This window comes from Salminus brasiliensis, chromosome 2 (genome assembly GCF_030463535.1).
Source record: "Salminus brasiliensis chromosome 2, fSalBra1.hap2, whole genome shotgun sequence".
In the NCBI taxonomy this organism is placed as follows: domain Eukaryota; kingdom Metazoa; phylum Chordata; class Actinopteri; order Characiformes; family Bryconidae; genus Salminus; species Salminus brasiliensis.
In genome coordinates, this window is record NC_132879.1 from 42,716,511 (window position 1) to 42,739,218 (window position 22,708).

General features: G+C 40.5%; 1 protein-coding gene across 1 annotated transcript; it reads right to left on the reverse strand.

Annotated features, from left to right (window-relative positions):
• Nucleotides 1-3,620: 3,620 nt before the first annotated feature.
• LOC140549698 (hyaluronidase PH-20-like) lies at nucleotides 3,621-15,650 on the reverse strand. The gene is made up of 5 exons (XM_072673448.1): nucleotides 14,802-15,650; nucleotides 13,403-13,492; nucleotides 12,890-13,267; nucleotides 4,542-4,787; nucleotides 3,621-3,878 (listed from the first exon to the last, which is right to left on the reverse strand). The coding sequence occupies exons 1-5, from the start codon at nucleotides 15,648-15,650 to the stop codon at nucleotides 3,621-3,623; spliced, it is 1,821 nt and encodes a 606-aa protein (XP_072529549.1).
• Between the last annotated feature and the right edge of the window lie 7,058 nt (nucleotides 15,651-22,708).

The following is a 22,708-nucleotide window of genomic DNA, read 5'->3' on the forward strand; positions in this document are numbered from 1 at the left end:
TTCCCCCTTTTTCCTACAAATGTAACAATGGTCATTATGGCCAAACAGTCCAATTTTAGTTTCGTCAGACAACAGGACATGTCTCCAAAAATGAAGGTCTTTGCCCCTGTGTGCATTTGGAAACATTAATCTGGCCTTTCAGCCCACTGTTGATACAGTGCTCGTTTCACTGTGGATAATGACACTCTTACCATTACCAGCTTCAGCCAGCATCTTCACGAGGTCTTTTGCTTTTGCAAAGCACGTTCATCTCTGGGACACAGAACCTGTCTCCTTCCTGAGAGGTATGATGGCTGGACATTCCCATCTTGTTTGTACCTGCATATAATTGTTTGTATTGATGAACAGGACACCTTCAGGCATCTGGAAATTGGGACTTGTGCAAGTCCACAATTCTCTTCCTGATATCTTGGCTGATTTCTTTCAACTCTCCCATTATGTTACAAAAAGCAGTAAAGAAAGTAATACAAATTGCCTTAAAATTCCCTCTCTCATTATTCTGGCATTTAGTAAATAGAAATAATGCTGGTAATCCTAACTGACCTAAAACGGGAAAAGTTTATTCTAAATTAATGTCAGACAGTGAGAAAAAAGTGTGTATTTTTATATAGAGCATGTAAACTTCTGGTTTCAACTGTTCTATTTTATATATAAACATCACTCCTAAGCATCACCTACATATTTGACATCATTGATCATAACTTTAAGTAATATTAAAGTTAAATAATTAGTAATATTTGAGATTTTTTACAGCGCTAAATGCTAGTTTAGAATCAAAACTAAATATTTCAATGTTTGTTTGGTCAATATTGTAATATTTCAATGGTTTATGTTGGTCTGGTGCCGGTATGCTACTGGTTCCCAGCATGCCAGAAAAAAAGGATAAACTAACAGAGAACATTATAAGAACGTTCAACAATATATAATATTTATGTAATGTAATATAATGATTTCCAAAAACATTATTGAAGCATTCATTTAAACACCGAATAGAATAAATTTAATATATTTTGTTAATTTAAACTGATAATAAAAACTTTTTAATTATTTATATTGCATTCCTTTTTGAAATATGATGTACAAAATGGCATATTCAGTTATTAAAATGATCTTTAAAAATGCTCCCTTTTTCCAACACAAAGCCCCAGTGTGGTTCTGGACAGTGACTGAAGACAACGGCGCTCCTTCCTGAATATCATGACGTCACCTAATTTGAGCGGGAGAGAAGGAAGACGTTCAGCAGAGGCAAGGTGGGTCCTGTGTGCTTCCCATTAATGTTCCTTCTAAATAAGCCGTATATTCAGGTAATAGAAATGCCATGTTTCTGGGGAGATTTTATTGTCTTGTGTTTGGCCAGTATTTTAGATAACTTACCCAAGCTAGCTATCAAGTTACTGCTTGGCTTAGGTTAGTGCCAGGCCATGAGTACACATTCGGTTTTTATTTTTCCTACAACAGAAGAGCTTCTAATGGCTCTAAAGAGGAGGAAAGTGAGTGTGTGAGATCATTTCCGCTCGAAGATTTCATTTAAATTATTATTATATTATTATTACTGCACTCAGGATCTGATCACTGGTACTGCTGCGAGGTTAATAATGCTCCTCTGTGGACCTGTAGAAGATTACCTCAGGATTAGCTAGTTGTGCTAGATAGCTAGGTTAGTGCTTGGCTAGGCTAGTTCTTGTTAGCTAGCTAGCTAAATAATTCTAAGATGTGTCTGTTGAACCTTAAAAGCCATTTCACTTCAAGACGTTTTAGAATAGAGTTTTTCCTCTGTGTGTGAGGCCATACATTTAGTCTAGCTAGCTACCTAAACAAGCTAGCTAGCCAGCTATGTGAACGAGCGTCTGCGGCTATAGCTAGCTACAGTCTTTCAGTGCAACTCCTGCTTCCCGTGACCTCTCAGGCTGGAGAGTGTGAGGTTAACCGAGAAAATAACAGGTTAGACAGTCAGGGTTAGGAAGTTTTATTTTTTTTTTCTCCTGAAATTAATTGAATGAATTGTGCCTTAAGGCATTTTTGACACCGTGTCTGAAACTGACGGACTGCTTTCAGTTAGAGCTCTGTAGACCGTCACGACCGGCTCTGAACAGAAGCGCTATCGAACCGAGGCCGGTACCGGTAAACCGAGCGCTCACCGGCTTTTAACCTCCGTCAGAAATCTTCATTGGGCTCAAGCTCAGTCAACATGTCTGGAAGTGTCTCCAACAAGGACGGAATGCTAGCTAGTTTGTCTTGCCCGAAACGCGTCGCGCAAAAGTTCAAACCGTAGCTAGGTGTGAGTCCGGACGGCTGCCGCAGCGCGCTGTTTACCGCTGCTCGGAGCTCCGCGTGGAGAGCAAACGGCGTTGGACTCCGCCCGAGACGAGAAGGAGCAGAGCGTTTCTTTATCTTAACCCAAAACTAACCTCACATCTCACCTCTAATATACCCAGACTCAAGACTAGCACTTACTGAGCTTCATTTTGGAGCTGAAAAACCCGACATTATGCTGAATTATTTTGCGTTTTTGATCACAAACATGAGTGAATCTGTCCCACCGTTCAGCCCTGTCTCCGGTTTGTTCTCGTTTTATTGATTTCGTAGTTAATGCCCATGTTTCAGCTGGAGTTGAACATTTTTAAGCTTTGGGTGGAGACTTTCGTAATTGTGTTGTAGTTGTGGTTGAATTATGGGTGTATTTAAGAAAGGGCAGTAACTTCAGCCATTGGCCACTAAGAATGACAAATATGGGACAGCTTTTAGGGGAATATCTTTTATGTTTATGTGCAGATTTAACTGTTTGATATGTAACACACGCTTACAGAAATGTATAATGCACACAGGAACTTAAATGGTTTATTTGCATTAATTCTAAAAGTATTTTTGTTTATGTTAATACACTGTTTTACTGTATTTGAGTGTTTGATATTCAAATATAGTGTTTTTACTGTATTTGTCTTTATTTGCTTTTATTCTAATGATATATAGCACTAGCATTACTGGGTATAAACTTCTTATGACCAAACATGCACCCACATGCATCCAACTGGTAGCTGGTTTTAGATAGTCAAAACTGGCCTCGGATAGTCATGGTGGTTGAACAAAGGTCATCCCGGTGAAAATATGTCCTAAACTGGTAAACCATCTGGTTAAACTGGTTCACCTGCGTATATCTTGACCATAATGGTGTATGTTTTCACTTGATTTGGATGGACTATCTGGTCCATCATCAGGACCAGGCTGGTTAAGATGTCTTTGGTAAAGATGGTTGACTATTTTGTCAAGTTTGTCATGCTGGTAGACTGGTGTAGTTTGACTGGTCACACTGGTCATAATAGTTGACCAGTAGCTGAATCTCCTCCTGCTCTACCAGAATCATCCACTCTTCCACTTTCTTCCTCTTTTCACAATTCTCCTCTTCTTATTCACCTTCCTCTTCCTCCTCCTCCTCCTCACCTGTCATTTTCCTTCCCCTCTCCCACCTTTTTACCTCATCTCCTCTTCCTTCTGTTGCTTCAGCTTCATTTTATTCTTCTTCCTGTTCTTTCCAATGATCTTCTAGACTTTACACTCACACATTTAAATTTCCTTCTTTGACAGCTTAGTCCCTGCACTGGCCTGTTCTGTTGTCTGGACCTTTACTCAACAGAGCTAAATGCAAAGCCTCTGCCCCATACGTAGGACCTGGTGCCCCCCTGAAGCCCCAGTGTCTTGAGCTTGAAGAGCCAGGTTGTCTTCACCTCAACATAGCCAGTGCTTTTCTGGCTCTCATCCTTCCTACAGTTCACCTCCCCATACCCTTCCTCCTCCCATGTCTCCCCCTCACACTTCTCCTTCTTTTTCTGGAGATTCTGTTCTTCATTCCTATTTAAGGCAAAGGAGTGAGGTGGACAAATCTGGGGGAAAAAACAACCAAATCAGCAAAGCAGACTGACTCGGCTAATGAGAAAAGGGGGGTAAGCTTCTTTTTGTGAATTTCCCCATAAACATTTATAAGGACTTCTCACTCTCACTCAAAGCTACAGAGTCTTCAACTGCCATTAGAACCACTGTCATTTTTAAACAGACCCAATGCTGAATCAGCAGACTGAGCACAGCCTCAGCTCCCTAGCTATCAGCTACCCTGAAGAAGCCAATAGTGAGAGTGCAAAGATAAATTACAAGACAGAACTACTGAGAAAACACTCACTTTACACAGCGGACTTTACACTGGCCAATGAGAGAGTGCATCAGCATCCAGCGCTGAGGTGTCTGCCTCACCCCTACACACAGCTTCAAGTTCCCTTCTACCAACCTGCTCCAACACAGTCACAACTACTGCCAGCCCTGTGGCACCCAAATCACCTGCTACAGTGAACCACATTCAGGACTGCCTCTCACTCCTGGAGATGGAGTTAATAGAAATAAATGAATTTAAGACATTTAAGCTGAAATCAAAAACACAAAAGAGACACAGGAGAAAATTTGACAGATGGAAGAAACCGTGAATCGGCTCCAAAGAGAAAATAAGACCCTTAAAGCTTATTTAATAAGAATTAAAGTAGAACTCCAGCACCCACCAGATCCCAGATTTTCTCCTTCCAGTTTTTTGCAGAGACTGAGATCCAGCGCTCCGCCCCTCCAGTAGTCCACAGAGAAAGCCAGAGCCCCACCTCTCCAGCGCTCCTCTGCGAGAACCAGTGCTCCACCTCTCCAGCGCTCCACAGAGAAAAACTGCGCTCCTCAGAGTAAGCCAAAGTTCCGCCCCTCCAGTGCTCCACAGAATGAGTCACCGCTCCTCCCCTCTTCAGCCTCACTCTATCCTCCTAAAACAGCCATTCTTATAAATTCTAATGGCAAATTTTCAGTGTTACAACCCTGTGTTTTGGCACTCTGCCTGACCTGAGAGGGCAGTGTAGGTTCGGGCAGGCAATTCAGTATGATCAGGGAGTTAATTTCATGTCCTGATAATTTTCTAAACATAAGTGCCTCTGTAGTGCCTATCACCCCCAGAGTCGAGGCTTGCTTGAGCGCTTCCATCAGACATTAAAATCTCTTTTTTGTTCTTGCTGTGTAGGACGTCATAGTGATTGGGAAGAGGGCATTCCTTGGTTATTATTAGCAGTTAGAAGTTGCACAGGAGAACACAGGATGTAGTCCAAATGAGTTAGTCTTTGCTCAACATTTGTGGACCAACTGCAGTGCTGGCTGGCAAATGGAAGTTTGGTAATCCTCCTACAAATGTTTTGAATTACATAAGGGGGTTTCGTTTACGGCTATATCAAGCTTCGGAAGTTCAAGCCTGGAGACCAGGTGCTAGCTATGCTGCCTGTGGTAGGTAGCCCATTTCAAGCCAAATTCTTGGGCCCACATACCATTGCTAAGTGCCTGTCAGATCGCAAATATCTAGTTAATACCCCTGACTGTCGAAAGAAAGTTCAAGTTTGTCAATGTAATCTTCTGATGCAGTGTTTTTCTGCTTCCACTTGGGTCTGTTGCTATGGTGACTTCTGTGCCAGTGGCTCAGGGTACATCCAAACCTTTGGCTGTATCTGACACTAGGAGATCTGTCATCTCCTTTGAATTCTAGAGGCTTTCCTACATTATCTGACCATGATGATGGTTTAAATATTCCTTCTGAAGGCATAATTGAGGGGTGCCTTAATTCTTAAATACTTTCTAATTTAGCTCCGTATCTTAGTCAGGAAGAGAAAAAGCAGATGTTGTTGCTACTTTGTACGTCCATTTTCTCTGATGTCCCTAGCTACACTTCACATATTGAACATGATATTGATGTGGGTTGTGCTCAATCAGTTAAGCAGCATACGTATTGTGTCAATCCACAGAAGAGAGCAATGCTGAGGGCTGAAGTTGATTACTTGCTTGCTCACAGTCTAGCTGAGCCTAGTTGTATTGCATGGAGTTCTCCATGTTTGCTTGTAAGCAAACGTGATGGGTCAAACAGGTTTTGTGCTGATTTTTAAAGGGTTAATGCTCTTACAAAACCTGACTGTTCTCGTGTAGGTAGATGGCATCAGGACAGAGATGCTGAAGTACAGCAGCCCTCAGCTGCAGCAAGCTCTTTTATTTATTTTTTATTTTTTTCCTTTACCTTGACTGTTGTTTTGCTTTTATTTACTTTGGTATATTTAATCATTACCTCTGCTATTTGTCTGTTTAGTAAATTGGCTTTAAATCACAGATATTAATAACATAATACTAATTAACATTGACTAGGCTGGGGTTCGCACTCTCACTCTCTGGAGACTTTTAAGGTGTGTTGTTGTGGGAAGGCAGTGTGCTCGGGGTTAAATGCTGTGCTCGAATTCCGTTAATACAAACAAGGTGTTTTACTTGTATTTATTTAATTATGAAGTGACTTTCTAATATGATGTGCTGATTATAATGGCTGAGATGGCCTGACGTGACCTATATGCTGTAACATGATTTGGTTCCAATAATGTGTTGTAAATAGTCAAAGTCAAGTCTCTCTCTCCCCCACGCATACTTGCAAGCTCTTCATCCCTCTCCTCTCACTTCTAGCAAAGGACACCCCCAGAAAGCAGTCAGTCATTAAATGGATTCATAGTTCCAATCTGATGTTGATTCATAATCAGTTTTGCACCTTGAATTAATGTTAAAACATCACAGAACACCAGCACTACTTCAGTCATCTTCAAATATCCTGCAGTAAAACATGTCTTGACCAGCAAGGATCATTTTGTGAAAAAGGCAGAACTGGGAAAAGAACACTGGGGAAAACAATGTACATGAAAACAATATGTACATGTTATGGCTATCTTGATTAACAATAATAATGTAATCATGCTGTGCATTGAAATATTAAATCTATTAAACCAATATTTATATTGATTTAAAACTTAAGTATATTCAGCTCTGTCATTAGATCAACATTTGAATTGTATACTTCTTTAAAGTGTGGTAAATTATTTTTCATTAAACCGGCATGCCTTTCTTGCGTGAAGCACACACAGTATGTTAAATTGACCGAACCTCCACAAATCAATCTTATCTTACAGGCATAACTTTGGCATATTTTGTTTATCCATTTTACATGTTCAAATTATTTAGGTAATGTATTTTTTTTTACACATCACAGAATCTGTATTAGGCAATGCTGTCTGAATTTGGTAACAATTCAGTGAATTCAGTTTAATTCAACTTTATTGTCATACTAAAACAGAGTTGTACAATACAATGAAACACTTTTAGGCTAAATCTCTAGTGCAGAATAGATAGAAAATGATACATGAGGATGCATAGACAGTAAATACAAAAATATATAAATATGAGCATGTGTATGAGTGCATGAAGACTGGGTGATTAAGGTGCAAATTAAGTTCCTGTACAAATAGTCACTATACTAATAGCAAAATGGAATAAATATGTAGCGATGTGCTGTGCGTGTAAATGAAGAGTAAAACAGGGAGTTCAGGAGTATATGCTAGGATAGACCAGTTTGGATTTGTAAACAGCATCAAATGCATAAACAAAGTGTATAGTGCAGTGATGACTATAGCAACTAGTAACAGTACCTGTAGTCATATAATAATTTACTCTGAACTGCACTATTGTGCAGATTTGAACAAGTGTTTGCTTTTGCTCCCTAAATGACCTGTTACAGAAAAAGAAATTGGTCACAAACACCTCTGTGTGCATGTACACACTGTGGCAGTTAGCAAAACACACAAAAAACACAAAATAAAATGAAAGAAATTGGAAGAGATGGAAGGTGTAGAAGTGGGTAATGCTGAGCACATAATGCCCTCTGTTCAGCAGTTCACTGCAAAACAACAGATCACTGAAGTTCACTGAAGCACTTCAAAAATAACCCTAACCCTCAAGGACAATCCCGATGTTCGTCTTTGAGTGTGTATTCCCACTGTGGGCTCCTCTATGGATCCTTGGACGAGGGCTTCATCTGCTGTGCCTGCAGATTGGACATTCACAAAAAGAAACACAATGAAATTACATAAACATAAACCTGTGTGTGCAGGGAATATTATACCAAGGGTTTGCATTCAGTTAAATGGTCAAGGTAAAGTCAAAAAGAGCAAGTCAACACCGATAACAACAAAACGGGACTGCTACACCACACTGCTAGGATTGCAGCTTAGGTGTGGTTGTGTGGGAGAGTTTTATTGTCCCCCAAGAAAATGCATTTTCACATCATTTTAGACTTAATATCATTAGAATATTTTTTTTAATGACAAAACAAATAAACAAAAAGCCTAGTAATGAAGTAAGCACTCCGAAGTGAGCCTACACAGTTTTATCTCAGTTTAAATTTGTTAATTGGGCCCAGTGTTTTTTTTTTTGTTTGTTTGTTTTTTTTGTTTTTTTTTGTTTTTTTTTTTCCCCAATCCTCTATTATCAAGTAGTAGCAACTAGCTCCTGTTGAGAAGGGTATCATTAGGATTTTATTCATTCTGCTACACTAAAAGAATTAGATGTAAATAATTTAATTATCTTTAAAAATGATTCCACTCTGTTCATTCGGATTAGGCGCTGTTAAAAAGGCTTTAGAGCTGGTTAATAGTAGGGGAAACCCTAGATGCTGTACAGTAGACCAATATATCAAATAACTAAAACAGAAAGGACATGGAAAAAGCAAATACATGATATTTTTACCTGTAAAAGGTCAAACAGTAAATTCATTATTACAATATTTGCCAATTAATTCTTAATTCAGTTGATGTATTTGTTTCAGCTGTAAATGATAAATAATAAAATAATTGAATGTACTGACATTTTTATTGCTGCTAACATTCATCAATACTTTACAGTTGATCCAAACCAACCTAAACTGAAATGATTCTGATGAATAATGAATAAACATCACCTTGATATCTGGGGTCTACTCTTTCCAGGAAGTCTTACTAAACACATGTATCCAAATAAAAAGTCCTCTCAGTCTCTAGCTGCAAGTATTTTCATTCACACTAGAAAACACTGTCCCAGAAATGCTTGTGTGAGCATGCCGGCTCAGCAGGGGCTTTAAAACCTCACAAGTTTGATGTCAAATTCCTAAAGAAGCAATTGCAGCAGCTAATGACTGTAAAAGAACATGAAGGGATTGCCATGGTTGGACTGGCAGTACTGACTACAAGAGGACGCAGTGTGGTCATTGGAACAGCAGTGTTGTGTAATGCATTCTGGGAAGCCCCATCCTGATGTGTCCTCGATGACACGGGTGGAACAAGAACAGGCATTTGAACTGTATTTGGATAAATGTGAACTTCTGAATGGAACAGTACTTGGGCTGCAACCAATGATGTTTTTACAAGTCCACAGGAACACAAGTACAGAGAAGAACGCAGATTGAGAATCGTCCATGGACCGCCATCATCCCTCAAAAGTGAAGCCACCACAGGTCTAGCACCTCTGCTGACCTCATGCTGTGTGATGTGTGGCTCCAGGGTTACACAGGAGTGAAGTGATTGACAGCCTTGGCAGAGACATGGAAGAGACTGCCTGCAGGACCTGAGCTGTAGTCCAGTGGTCAGGCAGCTAGAGAATGCATTGTATACTATTATTTATCATTACTTATTACTGAATGTTTTGTGATGTTAACAGGCACTCTGTACAAGGTTTCTTGCCTTTCCTTTAGTAAGGTGTTTGTGTAAAATGGCCAGTGTAAGCTAATTAGAAGTTGGATGTGCTGGAGATGAGTGCTAGTATTTGAACTCGGTCTGGGATGGCACTCTTAGTCCAAATACCATTTAAAACTTTTATTATTATTATTATTATTATTACCGCTGCTGGTGCGTTCTGACTCTCTTGCAGCAGCAGCTCGGGGGCTAAACTGGATGGTAGGAGCTTTGGCTTGTCTCAACAGCAAACAGAGAAAAGAGCTGAGCTTCGAAGCTGTTATTTGATAGACATCTAATTCTGTTCATAATTAAACATTTGGGAACATTTGGAGCTATTGTGTGTACGAGGCAGGTGTGTGATTGGTCAAAGGACAAGGTCTCTTTACTTAATTTTTTTGTCCTTACTCCAAGCAGGCTTTTGTATGCCACTGGCCACTCTACCATAAAGGCATGATTTGTGGAGCGCTGCATGGAGGCTTTTTCACAAGGATACGCTGGAGCTCTGTCAGAGTGATCCTCCGGTTCCTGCTCCCACCTTCCTGGCCAAGGCCCTTCTTCCCCGATTGCTCAGTGCCTGCCAGGTTTAAGATGATGTTGATTCTTACTTTTTACATTTACAAATGATGGTGGCCACTGTGCTCTTTGGGACCTGTAAAGCCGCAACAATTTTTCTGTACCCTTCTCCAGATCTATGCTTTGACACAATCACAATCACACAGTTTCTGAGGTCTGCAGATAATTTCTTTAAGCCCATGTGGGACCTTAAGCAGGCAGATGCTGGCAATCCCCAATCATGTCCAATCAACTGAATTTACCACAGGTGCACTTCAAGTTGTAGAAACATCTCAAGCAGTATTAGTGGAAGCAAAATGCACCTCTGCTCACTTGTATGCAGATAATTTTTTACATTATTATTTTAAGTAAATTAGCACAAATGTCTAAAACCTGCTTTTACTTGGTCATTGTGGGCTATATTGTGTAGAAGTCTGTGACAAAAAGTGAACTCAATCTATTGTAAAAATCCAATAATATAATAAAACATGGAGAAGGTGAAAGGGGTGTACAGACTTTCCAGCTTGACAGGGTTCTCTCATGTGTATGGATATATAAAACCTAAAGGTTCAACAAAGGGTTCTTTGAGCAGTACCATAGAAGAACCAATTGTGGTTCAATAAAGAACCATGTTTCTAATAAAAACAAATGTGAGGATGAACAACCTTTAGGTTTAAAACCCCTCACTTAATGTAAGTCCTTTACCAATTCAAAGGTTTTTCACACTCCTATATGTCAATGGCAAACATGGTTCTTTGTCTTATAGATAAAGACGCAAAATTTGGACACCAAGCATGACTTAATCTAAACTAATCAACTACATCTAGAAAATTGTGAAAATGTGGAACTCTTATATGGAACTTCTTACTTTCTCTCATTCTGATGTGTGACAACTTGCTGGAGAACCAACCCCAAAAATAAAGGACAGTTTCTTGTCCTAAGTAGGGATAAATCACACTTTGCCACCACTAATCAGCTTTAAGACTAAATGTGACTTCCAAATACCCCAGACTCCTGCTTTTTCCCACCCCTAGTTTATTTCCTACAATCCATTAAGGGGCCAAATTGACCCAATAAAGGGTTCTTTTTGGAAAAATGTTACCAGTAAGACCTTGAATTCCTTGATATTCCATGTATTCCACAAATATCTTGCATGCATGTCTCACTATTGTCATTTCCATATTTCTTGGTCTTACGTTCTGTCAAAATCACTACTTCTATCAATACTCTACAAGTCTTTGTGGTGTTTAATTGTTATTTTTGAGGCTTAGGCACTTTTATTTACTAGTCAAAAATGGGTAAATTAATTTGCAACAGCATTCGGTCTAAATTTGTTTGTCTGTATTAAATTTAATTTCTCAGAACACTTCATCACATACAAAGGCCTCTTTCATACATTTCATTTTGTTCCATATCTATTGCTGTTCAGAATGATTGCTTATGCAAGCGTTTGATGAGATACAGTATTTCTTATTTTAAAATAACCGATTCTGGAAAAGTAGATATTCTAAATCAGTTAACTAACATGCTTAACAAGCTAGTCTTTTCAGTTTTTTTCTATCTTGACTGCATTGCCCTTCCAAGGTATTCAACCCCTATTCATGACACTTTGATATACGATTGTCATATTTTCATTTAAAATCAAGTATTGCTTTTATGCAGGAACATTTTCTAATTACTAACTGAAAAGAGCTGTTTGCATAAGTATTTATCCCTGGGCTGTAGGAGGTTAAAGTTTACACAGACCAACTTTTCTGGATAAAAGACCTTTAATTCAAGCTACTTTTGTCAGATTTTGTCACTCAGAGCAAGAAGGGGACTTATAGAAGGGAAACAATAGAGAAACCAACAATGACTTTGAAGGTGGTTCAACCAGTCAACAGTATTAAGAGCTCAGTATGGGAAGCTTGTTAGAAAGAGGCGATTAATGGATCTTTACTGGTATTAGTGGTCTCTCTGGCCAAACATCACTTTCAGTCTGCTGCCAAGAGATGCTCAAGATTATGAGTATGGGCATGGAGTTGTGACCAAACTACCTCTGGGGCTTCTACCTGTTTCCCAACTTCTACAACTTTGGCTGGGAGTTCAGCCCAGACAAAACGTAGCATAGGTAGCCTATTTTTCAACAGAAGCTCTTGTTCTTTGGACACTCGGTCGTGTACTCCAAGCTGATTAGAAGAGGACTTTATTAGATACCTCTCTTTGCTGATTGGGTAACACTACTGACACGCCTACTGAATGAAAGCAAAATGCTGCACGATGTTATGAGATTGAACATGCCACAGCAACACACATTAAGATTAAGCACTTTGAATTAAGGTGTGCCATCATATCTTTAACAAGTAGCAGTTATTGCTCAGAAATGCCCAGGATACCTTCACTTACACAGACAAGGCACTTCAGCACTTTCAGAAGTGTTCATTATGTTGAACAGCAATTTCAGTTGAAAATGTATTGTTTGAGGACACAGTGGCTACTTGCACCAAACGTGTACAAATACAAATAATCAATAAACTGATATACACTGTTAAAAGTATATGTTCCTTGAGACGTCTTCAGGGGATCTTCAATTGTGAGGATCAATAAATACCAAAAGCAAAAATGCATTTAGTGCACTTCAGGGTTTAGTGCTCTCTGATTTCCTCCTGAACTCATTGATCCAATCTTATTCAGTTCTTTGTGAGTTTATTCACTTGTGCGGTTTGGCCTTGCCAAGTTAAACAGATTTATTCATTAACCAACTAAATCTGTTTTTATGGTACAGTCTCATTCACAGAGAGAGGTGTGGTGTTTGGAGACTGGAGGGAAGGGGAAGGGGGGTACTTTCCTTCAGACACCAAAATAGTCTCGGGTTCACATTTCAGGCTAGCGTAGCACTGGCAGGTGAATGCCCTGGTAAACATCTGCAGGTCTGTGAGTGAAGGCATACCCAGGACTTCATATCGCCCAGCTGGGCCCCGCTGGATGCTGAAGCTGCCAGCACTCAGATGTAAGTAGTGGTCCATGTTATAGTTCTTCCTCACGCAGCGGCCCTTCCCCTGGCACAGGAAGTTACTGCAGAGCTTAGCAGCTGTGGTGACATTGATGATGTAAGGGTTGATGATGCTGTCAAGGTGGTAGGAGAAGGCTTCACACGAGGCCTAGTGTGTGTATTAGTAAGAGAGAGACAAAAACTGAGAACTACTTAGTGACTCAAGTTTTGTATTATTGGAAAGTCATACAATTTAGTCATGTTTAAGACATGCCAGTGACAGACTTTCTAAATATTCCAGTACCTTGTCGTCATAGTCAGCAGTGGCTCCCCAGAAAATGGCACCAGAAGCACCCACAGCTGCACTCTCCCCTATTGTGCTGACCAGGTCTCCCTGTAGACCAGCAGGACCGTAGGCCAAGTATGAGCAAATGTGACCTTTTCATTGTGAAATCAAACCCTAAAGCACTGGAACATTTTCAGTACTATACACACATGGACAAAATTGTTAGTACCCCTCAGTTAATAAAAGAAAAACCCACAATGGTTACAGAAATAACTGGAATCTCACAAATGTAATAAATAGAAATAAAATAAACTCATAAAATAGGCCTGGACAAAAAAAGATGGTACCCTTAACTTAATATTTTGTTGCACAACCTTTTAAGGCAATCACTGCAATCAAACGATTCCTGTAACTGTCAATGAGACTTCTGCATCTCTCAGCAGGTATTTTGGCCCACTCCTTATGAGCAAACTGCTCCAGTTGTCTCAGGTTTGAAAGGTGCCTTTTCCAGACAGCATGTTTCAGCTCCTTCCAAAGATGCTCATTAGGATTTAGGTCAGGGCTCATGGAAGGCCACTTCAGAATAGTCCAGTGTTTTCCTCTTAGCCATTCTTGGGTGTTTTTAGCTGTGTGTTTTGGGTCATTACCCTGTTGCAAGACCCATGACCTGCGACTGAGACCAAGCTTTATGACACTGGGCAGCACATTTCTCTTCAGAATCCCTTGATAGTCTTATAGATCTGAAATTTCTGAATAATATGTGCAACTGTAGTCACAGGAACATCAAGCTGCTTGGAGATGATCTTATAATCTTTACTTTTAACATGCTTGTCTATAATTTTCTTTCTAATCTCCTGAGACAACTCTTTCCTCCACTTCCTCTGGCCCATGTTGAGTGTGGTACACACCATGTCAACAAACAGCACAGTGACTACCTGTAGCCCTATATATAGGCCCACTGACTGATTACAAGATTGTAGACATTTGTGATGCTAATTAGTGAAAACACCTTGATTTAACATGTCCCTTTGGTCACATTATTTTTTTAGGGATTATCATTTTTGTCCAGGCCTGTTTAGTGAGTTTATTATTTTAGACTCCTCGAAAATCAACATTTTTGCTCTGTGCCAGCTCCCAGCACACCTGTAACAGGCATTTAGTTCTTGATTGCTTAGTTCAGGTGTCTTGAGAACTGAGATGGAACAAAACCTGGTCTTGGAGGTATGGTGCCCAGCACAGACTGTTGTTTTCCCTGGTCACACACAGCTGGTTCTTCTGTTAACTAGATGTGTTTGAGCAGAAAAAAACAGTGTTTTTGGCACCACACCCCCTGAACACATACCATGCTGGTATTCAATGCTTCAGAGCAAAAGAATGTCAGATCATTTACATTCACTGCTTTGAGGAAAAAACAGACCTGGCTCAGCAGCCGTTTGTTCTGGTCTATGAATACAGGCCGGCTGTAGACATACACTGGAGCTGTGTGTGATTGATTGGGCAAGGCTGCCACTCGCATTGCCTCTTGCACACGGTTTCGAACCATGAGGGCAGCAGAGCGGTGGTCCCCAAGCAACGCCGGCAGGTAGATAGAGGGAAACAGCGCTGTGCTCGCCTCCCACAGCCACAGCAGCTTCTCATTCTGTCTCTGCACCTCTTCCGAGCAGTGACCTGTGTAGCCTGGCTGCTCCCAGCCATAGTTGTAGCAGTTGGGGAACAGGTAGAAGCCCCAAAGGTAGTTCGATCGCAACTCCGTGCCCAGAGTCAGAGTCTTGAGCATGTATCTCTTAGCAGCAGACTGAAAGCGACGCTTGGCCAAAGAGACTACCAGCCCCATGGGCAGGGAGGGGTTTCTGTGGCGGGCATAACTGACTGACAGGGTACGGTAGATCCTCTTGGAACCCCAATTCCTCTCCCACAGGGGCCGCCAGTCCTCCCAGTCGATGATCGCCAGGCCAGAGGAGCTCTCAGAGGGAATGTAGTGGAGGATGTCTGCCCTTGCTTTCTCCAGGCTGGCCTCAAGGTTGCCTCTCTGGGGGATGCCACCATAAAACTGTCTCCTGGAGTCCAGGTCCACGTAGGGGTACAAGCCCAGGCGGTTGGTGTAGAACAAGATGAGAAACTGATCAGGCACTTTGGCAGGATTACTCACGCCATGAAATGGAGAGGTGTCCAGAGAGATGTTGTGCCTCTTACAGACAAGGTCAGGTATGTTCCAGGTCACTACAAAGGGATGCCCATTAAAGAGAGGAGGAGCAGTGCTGGGCATGGATGGGGCAGAGTTGAGAGTGAAAATGCCAGTAAGTGACAGTGACAGGATGGGTAGCACGAAGACAGACAAGCCCATTCTTTCTCCTGTTGAAGGGAAATTTGTCAGTTGTTATTATAGACATGAAAACTTGAATGACTGTGATTGTATAACAAATATGTCACTTTATATTTTTTTTTACAGACTTGCGAGTGTGAAATGACCAGTGAGGGCTTCACATTGACCAGCAGACAGGTTTTTAAAGGATTCTGGAAGCCATAATGTAATATCAAGATCAAATATAAACCCTTGGAGAACAATAACATCTATCTATTGATCTATCTTATATCCTCAATCTGTCCAGCTAACTTTACTGACCACAAAGTGACAAGAATGAGTGACATTACCTGGACATCACATCACACCAATGTCTGCCTCTCCAGCTTTGGAATGGAAGATTCTCTTGAGCAGAGTACAAAATAAGTGAAAGGACCCCAGCAAAAACAAGCCTCTTCCTCCAGGCAACAGAAAAATAGAGTGTAGAGTATGCACTGGTCTAACCTGAAGGCTGCTTGCGTGCTGGGGCGTCGGTGATGGTTGACTGGGACCATACCAGTCAGAAGTGTGCAGCTCCTTGCACATCTTTGCTATTTGTTTTTTATATTTGCTAACACACCTCAGACTGGCACTAGCGAAGCATGTTTCCACCTTTGCATGACTTGTTATTGGTTGCTCCTCTCCCACAGTGCAGACACTGACACACAGGTGCGAGCAGCCGTACTGTAGTTGGCAACACATACATGGAGTACATGGAGCTGTAACACACAACTCTGCTTCGACATGGAGAAAATCCTGAGCCATGGCAGAAGACAAAAAAACTAAGTCTCAAAAATAAGAACTCAGATGAGACCACGGTAATTCAAAGGCCAAAATTTAAGAGTTTCTTTTATTTTTGTTTGTAATATTTTTAAAAAGATGCATATTTTAGGATTCGGTATAATTGTAGCTGTAATAATTGCACAGTAAACAAACATGGTTGTACATATACTGGTAAAATCTGACTATACTTGTAGTTCATGTCAAAACAAAATGAACAACAGAACTGTCTGAATGTCTGTTTATTGGTCATGTTGAAATAAGAAATGAGAATCGTGCATGTGCGTGTATGGTATGCATTTATTTATATACGTATATTTAATTAAAAGTAACTGGTTACACTGTAGAAGTCACAGAATATACTAAAATATCTAAAAACAACAACAACAAAAGGAACATTAGTGAACATTAGTGGTGTTGCTCATTCATTTGGCCAAAATCAAAGGAGTAAGAACAAAGCATGTACTTCCACTCTGTACAACCAGAGGGCACCATTGACTTGGCATGCATGTTCAGGTAAATTTCTTAACCATCCAAAAATAAGTTGTTTTTTTTTATCTCATAAATAGATCACTTGGAACACATTCAACAGGCCTACATTGTTAGCAGGCTTTGCAGTTTACTGCAGATGTGTACAGTGTTGATAGATTAATATGTGCACTGCAGTCAATGTGTTTGTACATAAAGGTAAGCTGTTGTGAGTGGAGTCTACACACACAATATTTCAGTGAAATATCAGTGCTATATGCTTAACCACTTTCCTGTTAGAAGGAGAGAAAAATGTGTTTATTACAATTAGTGGGGGGGGGGTCTCACAAATATTAATAAATAAATTAAGTCACACTGAAGTATTTATTTATGCTAAGCTGTTTAAGGCTGTGGCCAATCAGCTGTGGTGGGAAGCAGTTTGACCAATGATTGATGTAGCTGCAGGTACATGTAGACCAATAGTGGCAGTGAGAAGGCAGTGCTTAAACAGGGGTGTTTAAAATTTAAAAAATCCACGCGTCGAATGTGTGGATTCGCTGAAGTGAAATCAGTGTGAAATCCCAGCTGGACGCATGTTTTACATAAAAAAAGAGAACATATCCCTAAACTTATCTCTTCGAATCTTTTCTCTTCCAGCTGGAATTTTTCCAGATGCACAGAATTTCATAGAAAGTTCTCCGGTCTTTCTGCTGGGTTTATAGCATTAGTTTGGTGACACTGCTAACACAGATGGCAGTGCTAATGACAATGATTTTACTTGATATAATGATTTACACAAAATGAAACTGAACAAAATGAACAAAATCTGCTTTGTTTCTCATCCAGCTTTGAATAAAACTTCTGAATACCTGAATACCTACCTTGTTTTGCCCTCCGTCACATCACTGCATATAAGATAATGGAGGACCGCCTTCCATTCAAATTCAAGGCCTAAAGAGAATTCTCTGAATCACAGAAATGTAGCGCAGCAGGTTCTGGGAACCCCCTTCCCCTCTCACAGATTGCACTACTAAGTGCTCAGACACTGCTGATTCAGCTTAAGGCTTGATAATTAGCTGCTGAGTTGGATCAGATGCGTTAGTGAGGGGAACAGTTAAAACTGTGAAAGCCAGCAGATTCCTGGGACTGGAGTTCAGAACCACTGATGTATTTGAGGTGGCTATGTGTGCAGAGTAAATGCTGACCTAAAGGTCCCCTTAGTAGTGGCAAGTCAAGAAAGTGGGGATAAGCAGTTCTACACTAAAGATTCAGAGGATGTGGGATTGCTGCTTTTGGCTATAAGGTGGCATAGGGTGTATATGTGGCATTTATTGTTTATTTTCAACCACTAGGAGCTGATGCCGTAGTTTCTCCCACACTGGGAGAGAACTATGGGCTCTGTACTGTAATGTCTGTGGCAGTGCTGAACTACTCTGTTTTATATTACTCATACAAACACATTGAACCTACTGACCCCATGTGTGGTGCACTTAAATTCTGGAGAGAGTGTATGTGGCATGGTTCTTTCTTCTCAAGCAAGCTTATAACCCTGATGAAAAATCTAGCTCGAGACCAGATTTAGCTGGAGGTTAGTTTCAGATTGTCTAAGCTGGTCAAGGTTGTTAAAGCTGGTCAACCAGTTTAGCTTTTAACTAACATACATATGTTTTCGTTTGTGTTTGGTAGTTTGATGGACTAGCTGGTCTATCAGCATGACCATCAAACTTGACCAATCTACTTCTGTTTAGCTTGGTCAAACTCTCCCTCTTTTTTTTTTCTTCAGTGTATCCACAGACTTCAGAAGACATCATAGTTGTAATTCGCATTACCACCTACGTTGCTCTGACCTGAGCAAGTCAAAACAGACCAAGAGGGAAGCCCCAGCCTATGAGGGGAGGGAGAGGCCACCCGTAATCCATGAATGGGAGGTCATCCTTCCAACCGCTCTAGGATCACTTGTAAAAAGTAGAAAAAGAAATAACTAAATAAATAAAGAAGAAGAAGAAAATAGCTGTTAATATGGAGTACAATTATTTATTGTGAGTATGTACAGATAATATTAGGACATATTACTCAAGGTACTCTGAGTATATGCGGGTACAGTTACCACACTGTCTTAGTCCAGTTATTACTGGTGGGAAATGCTTAAAAGGGGCAGATGCTTCTTCATTTTCTGTCCTCAAACTCATCTTGGAGTTCTCCCCTCCTACTCTGCAGAGAAGATGTGGGAGGCTGAGGTGAAAGAATAAGCAGTAGCTAATTGAGAAAATGGGACAGCTGATCCACTTAGAGGCATCAAGGGCACTTCCAATCTCAACTAACCTCTGGGTTTGTTTCTGGGTTTTGTTGAAACGGTGGGCATCTGGATCTGAGGTCCGTTTTCTTTTGTTCGATGGGATGGGTCAGCAGCAGCATGGTTACCCAATCAGATTCTAGCTAGTAAAGTCCTCTGCAAATGCGGACGCTCCAGCTTGGTTTACAAAGGACCACTGTTTCTGTTTGAAAAATGCATTTTTCTACGTTCTGTCGGGGCCAGCTCAGATTTCAGTTTGATTAACAATGACCTCAGCTCACTTGAGAGCACGCCCCTACACTGCGGGCAGCCACTCAACTACAACTGCCTATTTATGTTTACAGGGCCTTTTTTGTTGTTGTTGTTGTTGTTGTTGTACATCAGATTCAAAACAGATGCAAAGTTAAATATACTCAAATATCCAAGATACATGCTCAGAAACATTTGGTATTTAAGTGTGGTTACAATGGATACTATCCCACAATGCAATGCAAAATAAAAAAGGGAGAAGCCATTCACAACAACAACAGGTTTTGTGTACTAACTTGCCAAATCCATACTATTAAGATTAGTACATAGTATATACCTATAGCTTTAGTGTGTAGTACGCAATTGGGACGCAGCAATCTCAAAAAGACGTCCTGGGTGGTGTAACACTCAGGCCCGGTCCCAGTTCTTGCCCTAAGCCCCTCCTTGAAGTGTACACTTTTATAAAATCATGGAAGGGCGGGTGAAAGAGGCGTACATGTATAAGGTATAAGACAATTCAGAGCAGAATTGGGACACACTTTGCCTCACGTCCCTTCACCTGTCACAACGCAGGGTTTAAGAGTTAATGTGTTTTGGTTGGTTTATACAAGGAATGTCACTGGATCACAGTGGAATATGGGTAACTGCCTTCATCAAGTGCTTATTAGGGGCACTCCTGAGCACCATTATTAGGGAAATAAATAGAAACGTGCAGGGGTGTGCTTTCGAATGAACATTGTGATTGGTTGAGTTTATCAATAATCAACTTTAAATCTGATGAAGTGCATCAGCTGTCCAGTTTCCCCAATTACTGCTAGCTGCCGCCGCTCCTCCTGCTCCTGAAGCCACCGGCTATGAAAAGACAGTTTTGAGGAGAGAAAGAGATGAAAAATGGGCTGTTTTGTCACTGAAACTTTTTGGGTGTACATCGTATTGCAACCAGCCACCATAGGTGCTAGATCTGTGTTTGCTTCACTTTTCAGAGACATTGAGCTGTCCCTGTTTTCAACAGTCAGTGGTGTAACTGAATGCACAGAGACAAAAACCTTCAATAGTAGAATTATATTGTAACAGCAGCTGTATGTAGACCTGAATGTTATTGTTGGTCAGTCAGTAAGTAGCTTAGTTGTCTTTTATCAGTCTCAGAAAGTTCATCATTACGGTCAGTCAGCCGTAATGATGCTATTCTCTATTGGCAAACTAAGAACTCCATTCCTCTTTTCAAAGAAGTGGACACAGTGCTGGGTTTTCCAATACAAATAGGTCCGCCCTCTCAACATTGGACTGTGTGTAGTGTAGCCCATTTTCTCAAGTAATAAGTTTCCCACCCCTGCAGTGGATTGTGCTGTACAGCGTATGTCTCTCAAATGCAGATTCCAGATATACAGAATCAATTCAGAATTATTCAAATATTACATGACAAGCGTCTTTAGTACTTAGTAGAGCACACTTTTGCTGTTATGACCTGCGGCCAATGTGATGCATAGCCAGACACCGGCTTCTGGCAGTGTTCCTAAAAAATCTTAGTCCATTTCTCATGGATAGTTGCCTCCAGTTGACTAACATTTTTGGGCTTGCGTTCTTCAAATCCCACCAAAGATTTTCTAGCCACTACAGAATCTTCCAGGACTTCTTCTGAAATCGGGCCTTGGTGGACTTTGAGGTATGCGTGGGATCACTGTCCTGTTGGGAGGTCCAGTGATGCCCAAATCTAAGCTTCCTCACAGAAGGCATGATGTTTTCTCCTAGAATTTCCTGACTTGATTGAATCAATCTTGCCCTTCACATGATGCAGGTTTCCACTGGCCGGTGAAGCAAAGCAAAATTATGATTTGGCACAACTTTCTATGTAATTACATTTCAACATTGGTACAATATAGAGACCACTAAGCAGAGAGTTTTTAAACTGTTTTTAAGTCTTCATGGATATCAATAGGCCGGTTTGAGGGGATCTTTAGCCTTAATGACAACCCCCCTAAATTAATGTTTATTATTATTTTAATTACATTTTCTCATTACTCAGCAGTGCTATTGCATCACCAATTTCAAAGTCTAAGAAGGCATTGGGACACTAGAAAACATCAATCTAATCCTATAACAAATGCATGTTGGCCATGTGTTTCTGCCTGTGGAGTGTTTGAGTAGTGATAGCCTACTTTTATATCCTCATCATCTTCAGCTTCATTTTACAGCTTTAAGGTTTAAAGGTTTATTTGCCACAGCCCGGAATCTTACTGAAATGTCAAAATGCCAGAAGGATTCAAATACCACAGCACCTGTTTACCCTGTCCAAACAGCCCTGTTCAGAACGACCGGTTTAAGTGCTTGTTCCTTCAAATGACAAGAAGCCCCTGCTCATCCCAACTCAGCTAACATGCAAGGAACTGAGGAGACCTTTTCTTCAAACCTCTCTTCTCTTGTTTCTCTCTGTCTTTCTCTCACCTCTCCTATCCAGCTGGTTCTTCAGGTTCTCTCTTTCTCTTTACCTCACCTCTCAGTTATGCATGGGCGTGTCTTATACTAGTCAAAAAAAGAAGAGTAGCGCTTGTGTGTCAAGAGTCAGTGACTAACCACTTCCATCATACCTTGCATACATTTTTGACATTTTTAGAGGTGTTTAAGCATGGCAAACCAAACCAATACCATTATTCAGAAACCCACAATATCGCTAAGGTAGCAACAAGGGCTCGGGTTAACCATAAAAATCACAACCCACTAAAGAGTACTACATTACGTCATGATCAACCCTAGTTAAAATGTAACATTTACACACAATGATTGGTAAGAGAACTCGTGACAATGTTTGAAGTATTGCTTGTCCCCTTTGGCTATGATATGAAATATTCTACTGGTTCAAATCACATTGATACAGTTTAGCCCAAACTTAGTCGACTGGCCACATATTTCGTCTCAAAAGTTTCCACAAAAGTGCTAAATAATTGAAACTTTATTTAAATGTTTTCAAAAGCTGTAAAGAAAGGAATGAAAGTGTCTTTTTAAAGACACATTAAAGTTCACAATCTTTAATCTTGAGCAGTGTCTCCTTACTGTTGTTGCACATATCATAAGATCGTCAAGACAGAAGTCCACTAATATGTGCCACTTTTCAAATATATTGCCTTAGCTTTTTCATTTGCATATTGTTTTGTTTGGCAAGTGCATTTCCTTCATAATGAATCACATTTATTTTCAT

Excerpts from the sequence above, each read along its gene's own strand:
- LOC140549698 (XM_072673448.1), bottom strand. The coding sequence starts at position 15,650 with ATGCCCAGCACTGCTCCTCCTCTCTTTAATGGGCATCCCTTTGTAGTG. Across the intron at positions 13,493-14,801 it reads ACAAACGGCTGCTGAGCCAG|GGAGACCTGGTCAGCACAAT; the intron begins GTCTGTTTTTTC and ends GCTGGTCTACAG. Across the intron at positions 13,268-13,402 it reads CTGCTGACTATGACGACAAG|GCCTCGTGTGAAGCCTTCTC; the intron begins GTACTGGAATAT and ends TACACACACTAG.